Source organism: Podarcis filfolensis, assembly GCF_964270895.1.
Source record: "Podarcis filfolensis genome assembly, chromosome: 1".
Lineage (NCBI taxonomy): Eukaryota > Metazoa > Chordata > Lepidosauria > Squamata > Lacertidae > Podarcis > Podarcis filfolensis.
The window spans coordinates 13288483-13307042 of NC_139604.1; the positions used below are offsets into that span (position 1 = coordinate 13288483).

General features: G+C 44.2%; 1 protein-coding gene across 7 annotated transcripts in view; it reads left to right on the forward strand.

Moving 5' to 3' along the window:
- Positions 1-18560, forward strand: part of MYO1B (myosin IB) — a 165779-nt gene that overhangs the window by 91395 nt on the left and 55824 nt on the right. For all 7 annotated transcript variants that reach the window (XM_083627132.1, XM_083627136.1, XM_083627131.1 and 4 more), the window contains exons 4-7: positions 1741-1835; positions 2696-2800; positions 6234-6280; positions 8169-8232. In XM_083627132.1, the coding sequence (XP_083483258.1) occupies positions 1741-1835; positions 2696-2800; positions 6234-6280; positions 8169-8232 (311 nt within the window). The remainder of the gene's footprint in view (positions 1-1740; positions 1836-2695; positions 2801-6233; positions 6281-8168; positions 8233-18560) is intronic.

Below are 18560 nucleotides of genomic sequence, written 5' to 3' on the forward strand. Positions count from 1 at the left end.
TTCTAAATGTGATTTCCAGATACTCTTTTCTGAAAAGCATCTAGCTTGAAGACTGGGGAAAAGACAGCCATATTTTTATAAGCAGTATATGTACTTTTCACTCAACTTGAAATTGTTTAAAAGTTTTGCATTTTACAAATTTAAATTTCTCATTTAATACTTATAGTTTTGTGTTTTCCATTTTTCCCATAACTATGAATGGTAAGAACGTTGCAAAAAATAAAGTTGTGCAAATAACTGTTCTTTTGTTGCTTTTCATATAACTGTAAGAACAGCACCATTGCCTCAGTTTAAATTTGAAAAACCATTACATCCTCATCTTTGTAAAGACTTGTTCACCTGTTTTTAATTTTAAAATTTGATATTGGTGTTCTGTGTACATGGTTGCAATTCGGACTAGATATTCAATTAAATAAAAAACAGGATTTGTGGATCCTTCCTGCGTGTTAGAGAATATCTATGTCACAGTAACACTTCTTAAATTCCCTTCCCCTCACATATAAAGGCATTGGTGTCAGGATGCGTCCCCAAAATGTTGGGCAGTTGCAAACACCAAATGATTGCCCTGATGTCAGGCAATTATTTGGTGTTTGCCACTGTCCATCATCTGAAAATAAAGCCTCCTTTTTAAAAGATTATATACACTGCTTGACACTTCTTGTGTTCTAGAGCCATGTGTTTTGATAATCGTGTGGATATCTCTGGAAATAGCCTCTAAGTGATGGGTTCCTTGAACTGTCATTGTAGTATATAGTGGCTCAGCTTGCATGTAATGGAAAGCCAAACCATGGTTTAGTGGAAGCAGTGAGTTCCTGGAGAAAAGACTGCAACTGCTGCGCTCCTTGCTCAGTCCTGGTTTGGCTTAGTATGCTGTCTGAGCCCAGGCTTATAATTTGCCTAGCTCCAGACATACCATGAGCTATAACCAAGGTTTGCTCTTGGCTTACCACCCATGGTTTATCTGGGGGAGGCAAAACACAACCCTGCATTTTGATAACATGTTAAGCCAAACCACGGTTTAGCCATGGGCAGCATGGCAGCAGCTGGACCAGGGGAATTGCACAACAGCCACATTCTCCACCCTGGGGATCCACACACTCAGGTATTCCCACTAAACCATGGTTTGGCTTAGCGTTAGTGCAAACTGGGACAGTGTCTGCCACCATGTTATTCCTGCAACTGAACTGATCACCGTAAGCCCTGTTTTGAGGCAGCAGGTAGTGGCATGAAAGGTCTCTCTGCCAGAATATGCAATGGTTGCTGCTTTACTTCATGGATGAGACCCAGGGGGCAGGGAAGAAGAATATTAGTTGGCATGTCTGGTGTCTGTCCTGTCTACCGTGTCTTTATGCCCAAACATTATAAACATCTTAAAAAGAGGCTTGCTACTTTCACCCAGTTCTGCATTATATAAATGAATTGCTTTGGCTGTAGATAGGAGTATCGCCTGCACAAACCTCCCATCAGACATTGTGTATACTCAGCAGATTTGCAGAAGACCAAACTACACAGTGGCACTGATTTGTAATGTCTATCATCCGATCTGCTTTATCAGCCTACTGCAGAGAAATTCTTGTGTTCAAGACTTGAATAGGAATTGTTTTTCCTGCCTCCTGAATGCTGATGGATCTGACCTAGATAGAAATGTTTCACAGTTCACCGAAGTGACTGAAGGCTGTGATGTGTGTATTAAACATGGGGCTTACCTGTCTCCTCAATTTATCGTGTTCTCTTTCCTAGCTTTGCCCTGTCAGATGAGGCATATCGATCTCTGAGAGACCAGGATAAAGACCAGTGCATACTTATAACTGGAGAGAGTGGAGCTGGAAAAACAGGTAATGTGTGATTTCCTCAGAATGAAGTGGCTGACCTTTGAACTTTTAATTCACTCTGGGATATTAGCATGGGTGCCCTGTTCTTGATCCGAATCCGAGAACTGTGTGTGCCTGGTCTAGTTGTGTTGAAAACTACCGTATTTTCCTCTTTATATGACGCACCAGACCATAAGACTCACCTAGTTTTTGGAGGAGGAAAACAAGAAAAAAATATCCCGAATCTCAGAAGCCAGAACAAGAGGGATCACTGTGCAGGGAAAGCAGCGATCTCTCTTGCTGTTCTGGCTTCCGGGTTAGCTGCGCAGCCTGCATTCGCTCCATAAGACGCACACACATTTCCCCTTACTTTTTATGAGGAAAAAGTGAGTCTTATAGAGCAAAAAATACAGTATTTCATGCCCGCTTCCATTTGAAGAGCCGCTTAGTCTCTGTGGGTCATCTCCTCCATATTACATACCCTCCAGCATTTTGAGAGGGAAATTCGGGGCACCCCCACCCATCTCCCTCTCCCTGCCGCCAATTCCTTCCTCGCCCATCTGCTCACCCCTCTCCCCCTTCGCTCCTTCCTCCCTTTGCAGTATTCCTCCTCCGCAGCAACATTCAGGGAGCATCGGGAGATAGTGACTTCTAGACTTTGTCTCGTGTGGGTTTTGCCATGGCATTTCCTTCATTCCTTAGCACAATTTTGCTAAAAGTGCAATGTGTCGTCAAGCATAAAAGCTGAAAACAATAAGGCTTGAAACCTGAAGAATGCATTATTTCTGCGTGGTTCATTCGGGGATTTCTCCTCCAAGTTATGATTTTGGATAGGATCTTTTTCAGCTTAGAAAGCAATGTTTGTTTGTTTGTTTAACCTTTAGAGGCCAGCAAACTTGTCATGTCCTATGTGGCGGCTGTTTGTGGCAAAGGAGCAGAAGTTAATCAAGTGAAAGAACAGCTTTTGCAGTCCAATCCTGTGCTTGAAGGTAAGGAAGTAGTAACTAATACTGGTGTATGTACTTCACTTGTAGTAACACACTTGCTGAATACACAGTTGAAAGCTCTAAACAGCAGTTATTGGGTTTAAGTTATCCAACCAGCTTGGCTCCCCTTTATTACATGCACAGCCCAAAATGACAAAAACAATAACAGGGATCCACCAACAGCATATAGATCAATATGGCCAATTTGACCCAGCAACCCTTCCCCCCTCCCACACACGCAAACAAGTCTCACTAAAGTTAATCAAAGACAATCAACCACGCCCTGCCCTGCCCCACCCAACCTTCTCTCACTGCTAATGTAAACCAAGGGATGCCGGTGGCGCTGTGGTCTAAACCACTGAGCCTCTTGGGCTTGCCAATCGGAAGGTCGGTGGTTCAAATCCCTGCAACGGAGTGACCTCCCGTTGCTCTGTCCCAGCTCCTGTCAACCTAGCAGTTCGAAAAGCACACTAGTGCAAGTAGATAAATAGGTACCGCTGTGGCGGGAAGGTAAACAGCATTTCCGTGCGCTCTGGTTTCCGTCATGGTGTTCTCTTGCGCCAGAAGCGGTTTAGTCATGCTGGCCACATGACCCGGAAAGCTGTCTGTGGACAAACACCAGGTCCCTTGGCCTGAAAGCGAGATGAGTGTCGCAACCCCATAGTCACCTTTGACTGGACTTCACCGTCCAGGCGTCCTTTACCTTTACCTACCTGCTAATGTAAACCAACAAATGAATAGAAAGAGAACCTGCCCAAGTGATGCTGATACAAAAACCTCACACATATACAAAAGCACACATTTTGCTAAAAGGAAAAATAATATCCAAGTTGACTACCCAACTTCTCCCCACCACGTTCTCCCCTAAGCTCTCTTTCCCTTCAACCTTATGCTAAATACAACCCTTTCTTACTCACATTGAACATAACTAAGAGACTCTGTGATCTGAAAAGAAAGGAAGAGACATTGCATGTTCTTTTGTAATTCAATAAAATCTTTAAAACAAATTATTATTATTTTTAAAAAAAGTTTATTCAGCCAGCAAACATTTATTATATGGATGCATTTAAATGTAACTGCTCATCTACCTTCCACAAATGAATTAGTGGTTTTTAGAGGTTTGTTCACACTCTACTCTGACCTGAGCTTGATGTCCCTAGTGGATCTGCACCATTGGCTATTCTTACATCGCCTTAGCTTTTGAAAGATAGAATCCTGCCGGTCTTCTCTTGGGGAGAGGATTAGAAGTTTGGCTTATATCCCCTGGTTTCCCCATCCTAGTCAAGAAGCCAATCTCCAAGCCAATACACTAATTGTGGATTCTGGATCAGAGAGGGGAGCTGCATGTACAACCCCCAGTTGTGCATAGCAAGATGGGAATTGTGGAGGTGTGTGTGCAGAGCCCTGCTTCCACACTTGTGGTGTCCCTGGCACCACTGGTATTGCATTTCAGCAAAAAAATTCTTCCAAAAGGCTTTGATCTTTTTGCACACCCACCACATGTGGAGCATGGTTCCAAAACAGCAGCGATCAATTGTGGTGGGATTTTTCACACAAATCCATATCAATTTTTCTGTATCTTGTTTTGGATCTCTGCCCTATTTCCACAAATGTTCCTTCATTTTTGAATTCCAAAATTAAGCTGTATAGCCAACCTATTAGTCTCTTACTGCCTGTAGATTTTAATAGTATCCCACATTTATTTTTATCCCATATGGTTTCATTCTTCCTATTGCCCTTCTGTTCACAATTTGAGTAGCAATATTAACTTGTACAGTGGTACCTCTGGTTACGTACTTAATTCATTCCGGACGTCCTTTCTTAACCTGAAACTGTTCTTAACCTGAAGCACCACTTTAGCTAATGGGGCCTCCTGCTGCTGCCGCGCCGCCAGAGCATGATTTCTGTTCTCATCCTGAAGCAAAGTTCTTAACCCGAGGTACTATTTCTGAGTTAGCGGAGTCTGTAACCTGAAGCGTATGTAACCCGAGGTACCACTGTACTCTCTTTATTATGATGTAATGGCTTCAAATGGAAGCTGTTCGCTAACCGTATTTAAATTGCATTGTCTTCTACCTTTGTTTGGAATCACACTTCAAGAACTTCTTAAGATTTTGCCTGTCTAAGTTACCAAGTGATCAAATTCTGCATTCCATCTGGTGTGTATCTGCTGTACATGAATATCAGGAAACAATGAACTTATGGTGAGACGGAAGAATGTGTCTCCAAACTCTTATAATGGAGCACTTGTGTTTGATTCTGCATTCATTTATAAATGATCCCAGTGTTTAGCCTCATGTTTAATGATATGCTGCCCGGAGACTGGAAATATGATTTATCGCTTGCAAACTTTGCACTGTATAAAGTTTTCAGAACAATAGTTTCAGTTACCCTGAACAACAACAGTGACACATGCTGCCTTTGGGCTTCAGTTCTTTCATCCTGGGAAATCTCAAAATGCAGATTTGCTAAAGCAGAATCAACATTTTTCCACCCGCCCAAATGTACTTGACTTGAGCATTGGTTATGTATTGATGGCAAAGTACACAAATCCACCATGGTTGTCTATGGAGTTGGTAGGAGATAGGAAGGTCATAATGCAATTTAATCAACAGAGAATAACATGAAGCATTAATTCCACATGGCATAGTGTAGGACCAAAAATAGTGACAAATTGCTTGCTCTGGGACCAGAAGGAGGGACTAAAATAAACAAACCTTTTTTAAAAAAAAAATGCATGGCATGGCCCAATAATTTTCTGAACCAGTGTTGCATTGGGCTGGTGCAGACGTAACATCAAACCATGGTTTCATGTTACATGAATGATTGGTGGGGGACCTCATGCTCATACTTTTCTACCTCCCCCACCAGCTGTTCCCTTCGTTCCATGGTTTGAGGAAAACTCTGCAAGCCAGGATCAAACTCTGGTTTGCATTATGATTTCATCACCCCTCATTTTGGATTAGGGACGTGGGTGGCGCTGTGGGTTAAACCACAGAGCCTAGGACTTGCCGATCAGAAGGTTGGCAGTTTGAATCCCCACGACGGGGTGAGCTCCCGTTGATCGGTCCCTGCTCCTGCCAACCTAGGAGCTCGAAAGCACGTCAAAGTGCAAGTAGATAAATAGGTACCGCTCTGGCGGGAAGGTAAACGGCGTTTCTGTGCGCTGCTCTGGTTCGCCAGAAGCGGCTTAGTCATGCTGGCCACATGACCCGGAAGCTGTACGCCGGCTTCCTCGGCCAGTAAAGCGAGATGAGCACCGCAACCCCAGAGTCGGTCACGACTGGACCTAATGGTCAGGGGTCCCTTTACCTTTTTATCTTTTTATTAGAAGGTAAAGCTGGCAACAACCCCAGTAAATGTCTTTGTTTATTCTTGCAGATTGACTTGGCTTTTAAAACACATATTTTACTTTTTTCTCCTTCCTTCCTTCCAGCATTTGGAAATGCCAAAACCGTAAGGAATGACAACTCATCGAGATTTGTAAGTATTGATTGATTGATTGATTGATTTATAAACTGCTTTGACCAAAGAGCTCTCCAAGCCGTGTACAGATAGAATTGGAGATAAACACAGCTAAAATCCACAGTCCAACTAAAGCTATTGTATGTATGTAAAACAAAGATAAAATCATTAAAATGTTTTGAAAACAAAGGTTACATGTCTGGGTAGGCTTGCAGAAACAAACAAGTGAAAAGTTTTTAGCAGACATCTAAAACAATATAATTCATAATGTCAATAGGCAAGAGAATTCCAAAGTACAGGTGTATCTATATATCTATGGAAGGCACACAAATTCTATCGGTTGATGGATTCTACCAGAATCATAAAGATGACAATGGAATGTTGAACTAATGTTCCACAATTGTTTCTTTTCTTTTTTATATTCAGAGTTAGCATTTAAAGCCTTGCCCAAGGCCATTCTGTGCCCAAACTCCCCTTCTGTTTATGGTGTAGGAATGTTGGATCAAGGCATATTCAGATTTGTTTTACTTAAATGCTGTTTGGTAGCTGTATTTTCAGGTAGCTGTTTCTGAAAGCGAGGCAGAAATAGTTTCTGTGGCATTCTAAGAAATGTTTTGAACAGGAGAGTGGAAGCCGTAACCACTTCACCTAACCGTGACCTTGAATCCTAAATGTTGCAAAATGAATTCGTGGAAAATGAGGACAATGCTGTCAGGCCTATGCAGAATATTCCAGGATTTGTAATAGAAAGGCTATGGATAACCTTAAGTGGGAAATGTTGCAGGTTAGGTGAAAACCCTGCTTCTTCTCTGCAGCTTTTGAAAATCCTCAGAAAGTTCTTCTGAAATGGTTTGAATTATTAGCATTGTGCATTCCCATAATATTTTTTTATATATATACAGGGCCTTACTGCTGTTGTCACTGTAAATAGTAATGTCTGTCACCCTTATGTAAAGTCTCTGCTAAGTAAATAAACTGTATAAAGGTACAACCATGAGGCTGTCTGATGTGGAAAAGTCAAGTCAGAAGCCAGGGAAAGAAGCTGTGCTGGCAGTATTGCGCCTCAGAAGGTTATGGCAGGGGTCAGCAAACTTACTGAGCCTTGAGCTGCTGTCTCCAGCGCCGATTGTGCGGCAGGTCAGAGGGCGGGGGAGCGCGTTCCCATACACGTGCACATACGCTATTTCTGGCGCACTTCGGGGTCGGAGGAGCACTGGAAATAGCTTATGTGCATGGGCCTCCTCCGACCCGGATGTGCATCGGAAATAACGCTTGCGCATGCGCACAAGCTATTTCCAGTGCTCCTCCAACCCGGATGGGGGCGGCCGCACAGTGCAGAGCGGGTAAGAGCAGGCGGTGGCAGCGGGTGGGGGGGGGTCATCACGGGCCGGATAAACGAGTCCCTCAGACCTTATCCGGCCCACGGGTCTTAGTTTGGGGACCCCTGGGTTATGGGGAGAGAAGCATTATTCCATAACTTTTGAGAGTCTGTGTACTATACAAAATGCGGGTGGTGCCATGGTCTAAACCACTGAGCCTCTTGGGCTTGCCAATCAGAAGGTTGTTGTTGTTGTTGCAGTTGTTAAAAATTTCTTGCCGAGTTGATATAGTGGTGATCTGGCCTGCAAGCAAAAATTAATTTAATAGCTTGGCTCTTATGAGCCATCAGATCTTTCCTTTGCTTGGTTAAAAATAAATTAGCATTCATTATTTGGTTTGACCCAGTTATAGTGCAGCTCAGGAGATCTTAATCTGAAGATTATTAGAAGTCATTTACACTTAAATATACACACTTCAGGACAATGGAATTTCTCGTACGACATGTAACTCCAAGGACGGCTTGAAAATGTCAGGCTATCTCTTTTGTTTCATGCAAGTTTTCCCCCCAAATCTGTTCTCTTTGCAGGGAAAGTACATGGACATCGAATTTGATTTCAAGGGTGATCCGCTTGGAGGAGTTATAAGCAATTGTAAGTACTGGCATAAATTCCTGTGAGTATTTTCATTATGCCACATGCAAGGAAGTGCAATTTAGATTGAGCATTTGACGGACACAATTCCTCAAATCTGTAGTTTGCAAAAAAATATATATGGAGAATTGGCCTGTCTTATTTAAACATTCAGATCCTTTTGCCAAAGTACATGTTGCATGTGTTCCCATAAAGCCCCACCCTCCACACCACCAGTGTTAGCAGATGGCTTGGGCAGGTGCATCTAAGTGACCCTGACTCCTTACCCTGCCTGTCATTTCTTCAAAAAGATCCTTTCCCAGATCCTTTCAGGGGAAACGTATGGAGACCTGAGGTTATGCAGCTGCTGTGCATAAAGGGTGTATGTTTGTGAAAGATCTCTCTGTATCACAGAATGAATTGTATGTAGCACTGAGTGCAACCTATCAGATTCACATTGTCCCCAACTAAGCAAAAGCGCTGGAGAACACAACTGCTCTTTGATGCATTGTCACCCGGCTCTCTCATTAAGCTGAGCTTCCCTTCGTGGAATTTTCTTTCGACTCGACATTATGACATGGTAATTCACCCAGCCAGATACGTTATATGCATGCTTTTTTTATTTTTGCTTTAGCCAGTCTTACTTGAAGAACAATAGCCTAAGCCTCCAAATGCTGCTATTTGTTTGTTCATCAAATTACAGCCCTCCTTAACCTATTGCACGCCTGCTCTTCAAAAGCCGGTCACATAGCTTCCATTCTGTGGAACCGAGAAGGAGCCAGCTTTTAATCAAACTCTTATTGTTCCTGAGTTGTTTCAGTAAAGCATGAAGTCACCAGTAAAAGTTGGACTTCACCAGGGTTCACTCAGTAGCAAATCTTGCTCTCCCTATACATTTATCGCTTGTAAAAGCTATTGCTTAAAGGAAGTGCTGTCATCCCGTCTCCCGTCACACTAGCCTCCAGGCAAATAGTTAAAACTGCACCCTTTGATCTAAAAATGTCAGTCTCGTTGGAGGTTCCTTTTCAGTGCATGAAACTTGAAATCAAAGGACTGCAATTCCCTTGTTAATCTACTCCAGTCTAAAATAGTATCTTTGAGCGGGTGAATGGGGGGGTGGGGGGTGGTTTGCAACATTTAGTCAACTAATCATTTAGATGAATTGATTTAAAAGTTGCTCCCAGCCGAGGCAGCAGATTTTAATTTTTAATTTTGTTTTTATTTTAGAATTAACTGTTTTGGGATATCTGGCTGAGGATCAGCGTTGTATCCATGCCTGCTGTTCTTCCTTCCCCTTCTCTCTTTAGTGTAATACTTCTGGGGTACATTAAGCCACAATTTTCCTTTGAATCTGTACCATTCGTTAAGCTCTGTGGTTTGTAACTACAAACCAGGTTTGTGAACCAAGGCTTGACATTGGTTTGCAATCCAGGAGTCGAAAACAACATCCTTGTTCAGACGTAATGCAAAAACGTGGTTTAACAAACTGAACAAGTCTTGCATTTAGTAATTTCCAGCCCATTGAAACCATGGCTTATTGTTGGGATGAGATTGCAAGGATTTAGGGCTCTTGCAGAATGAGCAATTTTCACATCTTGCACCAGGGGATGGCGTTGTGCTAATGGGTTTCAACTGCTGTAGTGAAGGCTGACAATTAACAAATCTGACAATTGCACAACCGTATATTTATATATGCATCTTAAAAAGTAGAGACATTACCTTGCCAAAAAAGGTCCGTATAGTAAAAGCTATGGTTTTCCCAGTAGTGATGTATGGAAGTGAAAGCTGGACCATAAAGAAGGCTGATCGCCGAAGAATTGATGCTTTTGAATTCTGGTGCTGGAGGAGACTCTTGAGAGTCCCATGGACTGCAAGAAGATCAAACCTCTCCATTCTGAAGGAAATCAGCCGTGAGTGCTCACTGGAAGGACAGAGCCTGAAGCTGAGGCTCCAATACTTTGGCCACCTCATGAGAAGAGAAGACTCCCTGGAAAAGACCCTGATGTTGGGAAAGATGGAGGGCACAAGGAGAAGGGGACGACAGAGGTCGAGATGGTTGGATAGTGTTATCGAAGCTACCAGCATGAGTTTGACCAAACTGCGGGAGGCACTGGAGGACAGAAGTGCCTGGTGTGCTCTGGTCCATGGGGTCACGAAGAGTCGGACACGACTAAACGACTAAACAACAACAACAACAATATTTATATATAGAGAGAAAGAGTGCTTTGAAATATTTTAAATCCTTGAAGGCACAATCAAAGAGCAATTCAGCAAACATGCTGTGGTTTATCAGGTCTGGGTCTTTCAGGGCTTGGAGACGACATGGGAACTCCCATCTATACCACTTTGAGTTCACGATGGAAGAACCGTGATATAAAAATGTAATACACACAGTTAATGTTTTCAAATTACAAATTGTTTAGTGCAGGCAAACTCGGCCCTCCAGATGTTTTGGGACTACAATTCCCTTCATCCCTGACCACTAGTCCTGTTAGCTAGGGATCATGGGAGTTGTAGTCCCAAAACATCTGGAGGGCTGAATTTGCCTATGCCTGGTTTAGTGCAATGAGAAGCCTTGGGGCAGCCTCAGACAAGTTATCCTGGAGTCCCTCCCCCCCCCCAAGATAAGCGAGTTATTGCAGCGCTGCAAAGTTATGCTTTGTCCTTTTCAGATTCTCAGCTGAGAGAGAGAAGAGGGCTAAGGGAGGTACAGAACTCTGCCACTGACCATCTGAGCAGGATCCCTGAGTTTGTGCCCTACCTTTCAGCGCCATAATGATAGACTGGGAAATAACTATGGAACGACGTACAGTAATGGCTATTTGGAAAGCTTTTCATCAATATGGGTATATTTGCAACCCAAATGGCAGGGCAAGGCTATAATTAAGTACCAAATCTGTTCCTCCTCCAGAAGCAGGATAATACAAACAAGGACTGTTGGTTTTTATTTGGCTAGAAAAGAAACTCCCCCACCCTCGCTTCTTTCATAATGGAGAAAATGTGTCAAGTAACTGAAATCTCCGTTTTTATCCACCAGGTCCCTTGATGCTGGCCTTTTAATTATGTGAATATGTGAGATACAAAAGCAGTACGCTCGGAAATGTTTCATATTGTTTTGTGAAGGAATTCTGCTTTTTAATGGTTTTAATGGTTTTTTAATGGTGCGTATCTGAAGAAGTGTGCATGCACACAAAAGCTCATACCGATAACAAACTTAGTTGGTTTCTAAGGTGCTACTGGAAGGAATATTTTAATTTCGTTTTAATGGTTAGATATTATGGTATTAATTTTTGGCTCCTATTTTGTTGTTGGGTTACCGTACTTCCCCTAGTCGCTTTTTGGAAATGCAGGCCTCTTGTTTTATGTTGTTAGCGGATCGTATATGAGTTTCCGGTGCAGTTTTCTGGGCCTGTAAAGCATGACTGTCCCCCCTTACTTCTGCCCTGCTTTTTTCCTGAAGGCTTCAAATCATTTCCTATCCTTTGGTTCTTCCAAAAGGAATAGATGGTGGAAGCACTCTTAACCCACTAAGTGACCTGCGTTGTGTCAGGAGCTGGCAGGAGCCCGAGGAGAAGGAGGATTTGCGGGCAGAAGAGGGGGAAAGAGAGGAGAAAGATCTCAGGGAAAGGGCCAGTGGTTTGTGTTAAGTTGTGGGTGAACATATCAGATGACAGAGCGATTCTTCAAACAGCTCTTGTTTATTCACAGGCCAGAACAGAACTGAACTGAAGGGTTCAGCCAGCCTGCTTATATAGAGCTCCACTAGAACGCAACAGTAACCATTTTCTGTAACTATCCAATCACTGAACGTCACTTTCAATCCCTTATTTGCATATGTGGACCTGAGTGAAAACTATCTACAGTATCCGCCTGCTGGCCCAGGGTGAGAACTTCAGTACATAACAATTTCCTATCCTTTGGCTGTTCCAAAAGGAATAGATGGTGGAAGCACTCTTAACCCACTAAGCGACCTGCGTTGTGTCAGGAGCTGGCAGGAGCCCGAGGAGAAGGAGGATTTGCAGGCAGAAGAGGGGGAAAGAGAGGAGAAAGATCCCAGGGAAAGGGCCAGTGATTTGTGGGGTTCTGTGCCACCCATGAGGCTGGCAGAGGCAGAAGGAAGGTGACGAAAGCAGGAGATAGATCAGCAAGAGCGAAAGGAGCTGACATTTAGAGCTGCAAGTTCAAAGAGGCGGAAACAGAGGAGCGTTTAAAGGAGGGACAGGGTGCCAGTGAAAATACTTAGCTAGTTAATAAGGAAATGTGTTATCTATCACTTGAACATTAGTTGATCATACAATATAGTTCAACCCCCTGCAATGCATGTTTTTAGGGGACAGGAGGCAGGCAGGTGTGGAGGATTCCCTGGTCCTGAATGGGGTAACTGTGCCCCTGAAGGACCAGGTGAGCAGCCTGGGAGTCATTTTGGACTCACAGCTATCCATGGAGGCATAGGTCAAATCTGTGTCCAGGGCAGCTGTTTACCAGCTCCACCTGGTACGCAGGCTGAGACCCTACCTGCCTGCGGTCTGCCTCGCCAGAGTGGTGCATACTCTGGTTATCTCCTGCTTGGACTGCTGCAATGCGCTCTACGTGGGGCTACCTTTGAAGGTGACCCGGAAACTACAACTAATCCAGAACGCGGCAGCTAGACTAGTGACTGGGAGCGGCCGCAGAGACCACATATCACCAGTCTTGAAAGACCTACATTGGCTCCCAGTACGTTTCTGAGCACAATTCAAAGTGTTGGTGCTGACCTTTAAAGCCCTAAATGGCTTTGGTCCAGTATATCTGAAGGAGCGTCTCCACCCCCATCGTTCTACCCGGACACTGAGGTCCAGCACTGAGGGCCTCCTGGTGGTTCCCTCACTGCGAGAAGCCAAGTTACAGGGAACCAGGCAGAGGGCCTTCTCGGTAGTGGCGCCCTCCCTGTGGAACGCCCTCCCACCAGATGTCAAAGAGAACAACAACTACCAGACTTTTAGAAGACATCTGAAGGCAGCCCTGTTTAGGAAAGCTTTTAATGTTTGATGTATTATAGTATTTTAATATTTTTTTGGAAGCCGCCCAGAGTGGCTGGGGAAGCCCAGCCAGATGGGCGGGGTATAAATAATAAATGATGATGATGATGATGATGATGAATCTTTTGCCTGGCGTGGGACTCGAACCCACAGACCTGAGATTAAGAGACTCATGCTCCACCGACTGAGCCTATCCAGTGAAACTTCAATGTAACTGAGTGTTTCACTGTGAAATTGCTATCACATCCATCCGCTTGTCCTTGCTGGCCCAGGGTGCATCTTGAGAAATATCCCAAACTGAACTTTTTAAAGGAAATGAATTATGATGCCATTCCTCATGGGTGCTGCACAGTTTTGCTGCTTTTTACCTCTCGGCCGCCTTGCCTGCATGGCATCTGGGTTGTAGGCAAGCCGTTGCTTAATGCAGGATGTGCTCCTCAGTGAAATAGGCGGGATAATTTTGTTGGCATTCCGGACCAGGTGCCCCCCAGATGTTCTTTTTTCGGCTTGCTATTCTGGGATGGGAGAAGTCTGTCTCAGGCTTCACTTCTTCTTGCCTGCTAGAACAGTGCAAATAATATTTGTCCAAGAGTAAAAGACCCGTGAAGAGGTTTTCAAACCTTTTTCTGTAGTGCCTTAACTCTGTGTGTGTGTGTGTGTGTGTGTGTGTGTGTGTGTGTGTGTGTTTCCGGTACATACAAAAAATGCTGTCTGCACCATGCTTTTAGATTCCAACCTTCATGGAGGGGTTTTTGTAGTTGCTTGTTCTTTTTGTTAACCTGTCTTCCAACCCAGCCCGGATAGCTCGGTTGGTTAGAGCATGGTGCTGATAATACCAAGGTTGTAAGTTCAGTCCCCATATGGGACAGGTGTACAGTGGTACCTCAGGTTAAGTCTGTTCTTAACCTGAAACTGTTCTTAACCTGAAGCACCACTTTAGCTAATGGGACCTCCTGCTGCCGCCGCGCTGCCGGAACCCGATTTCTGTTCTTATCCTGAAGCAAAGTTCTTAACCTGAAGCACTATTTCTGGGTTAGCGGAGTGTGTAACCTGGAGCGTATGTAACCTGAGGTACCACTGTATATTTCTGCATTGCAGGGGAGTGGACCAGAACAGGGGTCGGCGAATTTTTTTAGCCGCGGGCTGGTCCACTGTCCCTCAGACCTTGTAGCGGGCCAGAGAAGCGGCACTGGGGGGTGGAGCTGGAAGAAGAGGTGAGGGGGGCAAGTAGTCCTCCTCCCCACCCCCCAGCCCCAGCCCCTGCGCTTCCCTTCCCAGGGGCTGCTGCCGCCGCCACCACTGCTGCTGCTTCTCGTGGGTAGGCAGAGCAAGCTTGTCCACTCCACTCTCTGGCCCACAGGAGCACTAGAGCGGCGGGCGTGGTGGGAAGATGAGTGGCACGAAAGGGCTGGCTCCGGAGAGGGGTTCCTTAAAATGGCGCTTAGCCAGCTCAGCCCAGCCCCCTTCCTCCTCTAGACAGGGCAGGGAGAAGCCAGGAGGAGGGAGGGAGGAGGTGCCGCCGCAGTGTGTGTGAAGGAGAGGGGGGAAATGGAATGGTGCAGGAAAAAAATGGCGCAGCCCGAACGAACAGAATCCCCACGCCGATCCACAGACGGTTGGCAGGCCGGATCCTGAAGGCAATTGGGCCTGATCTGGCCCGTGGGACTTAGTTTCCCCACCCCTGGGCTAGAAGATCCTCGGGGTCCCTTTGTAGTTTAGGTTCAACAGATTTAAGTACGTTTAAACAACTAACAGGGATGCGGGTGGCGCTGTGGGTTAAACCACAGAGCTTAGGACTTGCCGATCAGAAGGTTGGCGGTTCAAATCCCCGCGACAGGGTGAGCTCCCGTTGTTCAGTCCCTGCTCCTGCCAACCTAGCAGTTCGAAAGCACGTCAAAGTGCAAGTAGATAAATAGGTACCGCTCCGGCGGGAAGGTAAACGGCGTTTCTGTGCGCTGCTCTGGTTTGCCAGAAGCTGCTTAGTCATGCTGGCCACATGACCCGGAAGCTGTACACCGGCTCCCTTGGCCAGTAAAGCGAGATGAGCACCGCAACCCCAGAGTCGGCCACGACTAGACCTAATGGTCAGGGGTCCCTTTACCGTTACCTTTTAAACAACTAACTGCTTGTTTCAATAGCTTTGTATGCACCATTCTAAAGGGTTAACTAAACTCTGTTTTTTCCTGCTCCCATCCAGTTCTGAATTTGCTACTGCTCTGGTGAAGAGGCGGTAATCCTTGTCTGGGCAGATTTCCTCTGTCCAAGACCCCCCCACCCCCCTTTCCCCTCAGTAGCACTTTGGGATGATACACATGTCTTGGAAGGAAGTGTGTGGCTTGTCATGCTGCAAGTTTATATTTAGCTTTCAACTCTGTTGCTTGCCACACAAAAAAAGGAAAGAAAAGGGAGGGAAAGACTGGTTAGCCAGGATGGTCCCTACTGTGTAATGGAAGAAGAGGAAGTGACTAAAAATAACTGTTCCCGGACCATTTAGAATATATTATACTACTGACATTTATTTCTTGCTTGTGTTGTATAGTCATTCCTTTCCCAAATGTGAATTCAATTTGTAATGCAAATGAAAGAAGGAGAAGTTAACTGTTGTATAACAGGCAAGAAAAGCATCCCAAAGGTGTTTTTTTGTGGCATGGCTTACCAATTGTACACATTTAAAAGAGGTGGTGTTTCTGTATGTAGACTAGCCACCCTTAAACTATGGCTTGTTGTCTTGGCTGTTTTCTTTTCTCCCCATATCTATCTATCATCTATCTATCTATTTATCTATCTATCAACTTTATTAGAACAATACATACAATACATTTTGCAAAAGCAAAACCAAACAAAAACACAACACAACAAACAAAACAAAAGAAAACAATAACAACAAACTAAAACACCAAAAACATCACATATTCTCTTAACTTCCATTCATCCCCTTGTGTTATCTAAACTTTATTTTCCACTTCACACATTTATATTTCTTCTTTCTAAATATTTAAAAATACTTTATTATTTGTTCCTCTATTGTCTTGCAAGATTCAGTCCAGACCCATCAAAGCATTTAGATTTTTACAGTACCGTTTTATATACTCTCTAAAGACATTCCATTCTTTATTTAATCACTGTTTTGAGTCGTCTCTTAAACTTACAGTCATTTTGGCTAATTCTATATATTCTATCATCTTCACCTGCCAGTCTAATTTGGCGGGTAGCACTTCTCCTTTCCAATTTTTTGCTATTAAAATTCTAGCTGCCGTTGTCACATAAACGAAGATTCTTCTAATTTGGGGGGTGGGATTTCAGTAGGCATAATGCCTAATAGGAAGGCTCCTATTGAATTTTTTTGAAATGAACATTTAAAGATTATTTTTTTAAAGTTCATTATATATTGTGTCCCAGAGTTCTCTCACTGTTTTGGCTTTTTAAAAGGTTCAGAAGCTACATAAGCTTCCTAGTTTGTTACTCCTGTCCTTGCCAAGACAGGAGCAATCAGGTAGGATGTGCAAGCACACTGCTTTTGCATGGTCAACAGTGATAAGCCAGCAACTATGGCTTATCCTGACATGCAAACATGGCCATAGTGTTGAGCACTGCTTTTTTTATCATGTCTCTACTGTGAGCCTATACAGAGAAAAATCCTGGGGTGAAGTTTCACCCTATGATGGCAGCTTCATCCTCTGTACCATACTTCTGTAGGGTAGGGGGAAATTTGGGGTGTAGCAGATGGTGGTGGATGTGTGGCAGAATGCACAATTAGTAAGATATAGTGCTGCATAGGAAGTAAATGAGTAAGTCTTACATCATTGGCAGGCTGCAGTTACTGCCCCAGAGACAACAGGAAAGTTAAATAACCTTCAGCACCTGCCTGCAGGGTTTCAAACAAAAGTTTTCTGTTAGATGTACGTTTACCATCAAGCAATTTGATATTTGACTTGAGCTTAATGAGGGTGAAAGAGGAGAGCGCAAAATATGGTCTGAAGCTCAACATCAAAAAAACTAAGATCATGGCCACTGGGCCCATCACCTCCTGGCAAATAGAAGGGGAAGAAATGGAGGCAGTGAGAGATTTTACTTTCTTGGGCTCCATGATCACTGCAGATGGTGACAGCAGCCACGAAATTAAAAGACGCCTGCTTCTTGGGAGAAAAGCAATGACAAACCTAGACAGCATCTTAAAAAGCAGAGACATCACCTTGCCAACAAAGGTCTGTATAGTTAAAGCTATGGTTTTCCTAGTAGTGATGTATGGAAGTGAGAGCTAGACTATAAAGAAGGCTGATGGCCGAAGAATTGATGCTTTTGAATTATGGTGCTGGAGGAGACTCTTGAGAGTCCCATGGACTGCAAGAAGATCAAACCTCTCCATTCTTAAGGAAATCAGCCCTGAGTGCTCACTGGAAGAACAGATCCTGAAGCCGAGGCTCCAATACTTTGGCCACCTCATGAGAAGAGAAGACTCCCTGGAAAAGACCCTGATGTTGGGAAACATGGAGAAAACAAGGAGAAGGGGACGAGATGGTTGGACAGTGTTCTCGAGGCTACCAGCATGAGTCTGACCAAACTGCGGGAGGCAGTGGAAGACAGGAGTACCTGGCATGCTCTGGTCCATGGGGTCACGAAGAGTCGGACACGACTAAACGACTAAACAACAACAACAACAACAACAAACTGTTAGCCCTGCCTTCTTCTGAGGAGATGTATCCTCCCACTAGCACCAATAATTTAATAGTAATAATTTTATTAGCTGTACCCTGCCCTATCTGATTGGGTTGCCCCTTCCAACAAATATAAAAGTGTAATAAAACATCAAACGTTTAAAACTTCCCTATACAGGGCTGCCTTCAGATTTCTTATAAAAGTTTTATAGTTATTTATCTCCTTGACATCTGATGGGAGGGCGTTCCACAGGGTGGGTGCCACTACCGAGAAAGCCCTCTGCCAGGTTCCTTGTAACTTCACCTTTTGTGATCCTCCCTCCCCCCACATCCCACGCCCAGCACTTAGCAGCCTTGCAGATAAATATACAAAATTTGCCAGCATGCACATTCTTCTCACCACCTACCTGCTTGCATTTACCTGAGCCCTGCAGGATGTATTTTGTGATAAGTCCGGCAAGTAATTGGTGAACGGCAAATGGGGAGCTTGATGTGCTAGCCTGCCAGTGCGCAAACACACTTTATTTCCTATATTGCTGGGCCCCTTTTGCACTTTCTTTTTGGGTGAAAATGTGTCTGAAATATTTAATCTTTGTTTCTTAATGCAGAGTTGATAACCATCAGTATACAGTGGTACCTTGCGTTACAGACGCTTCAGGTTACACACGCTTCAGGT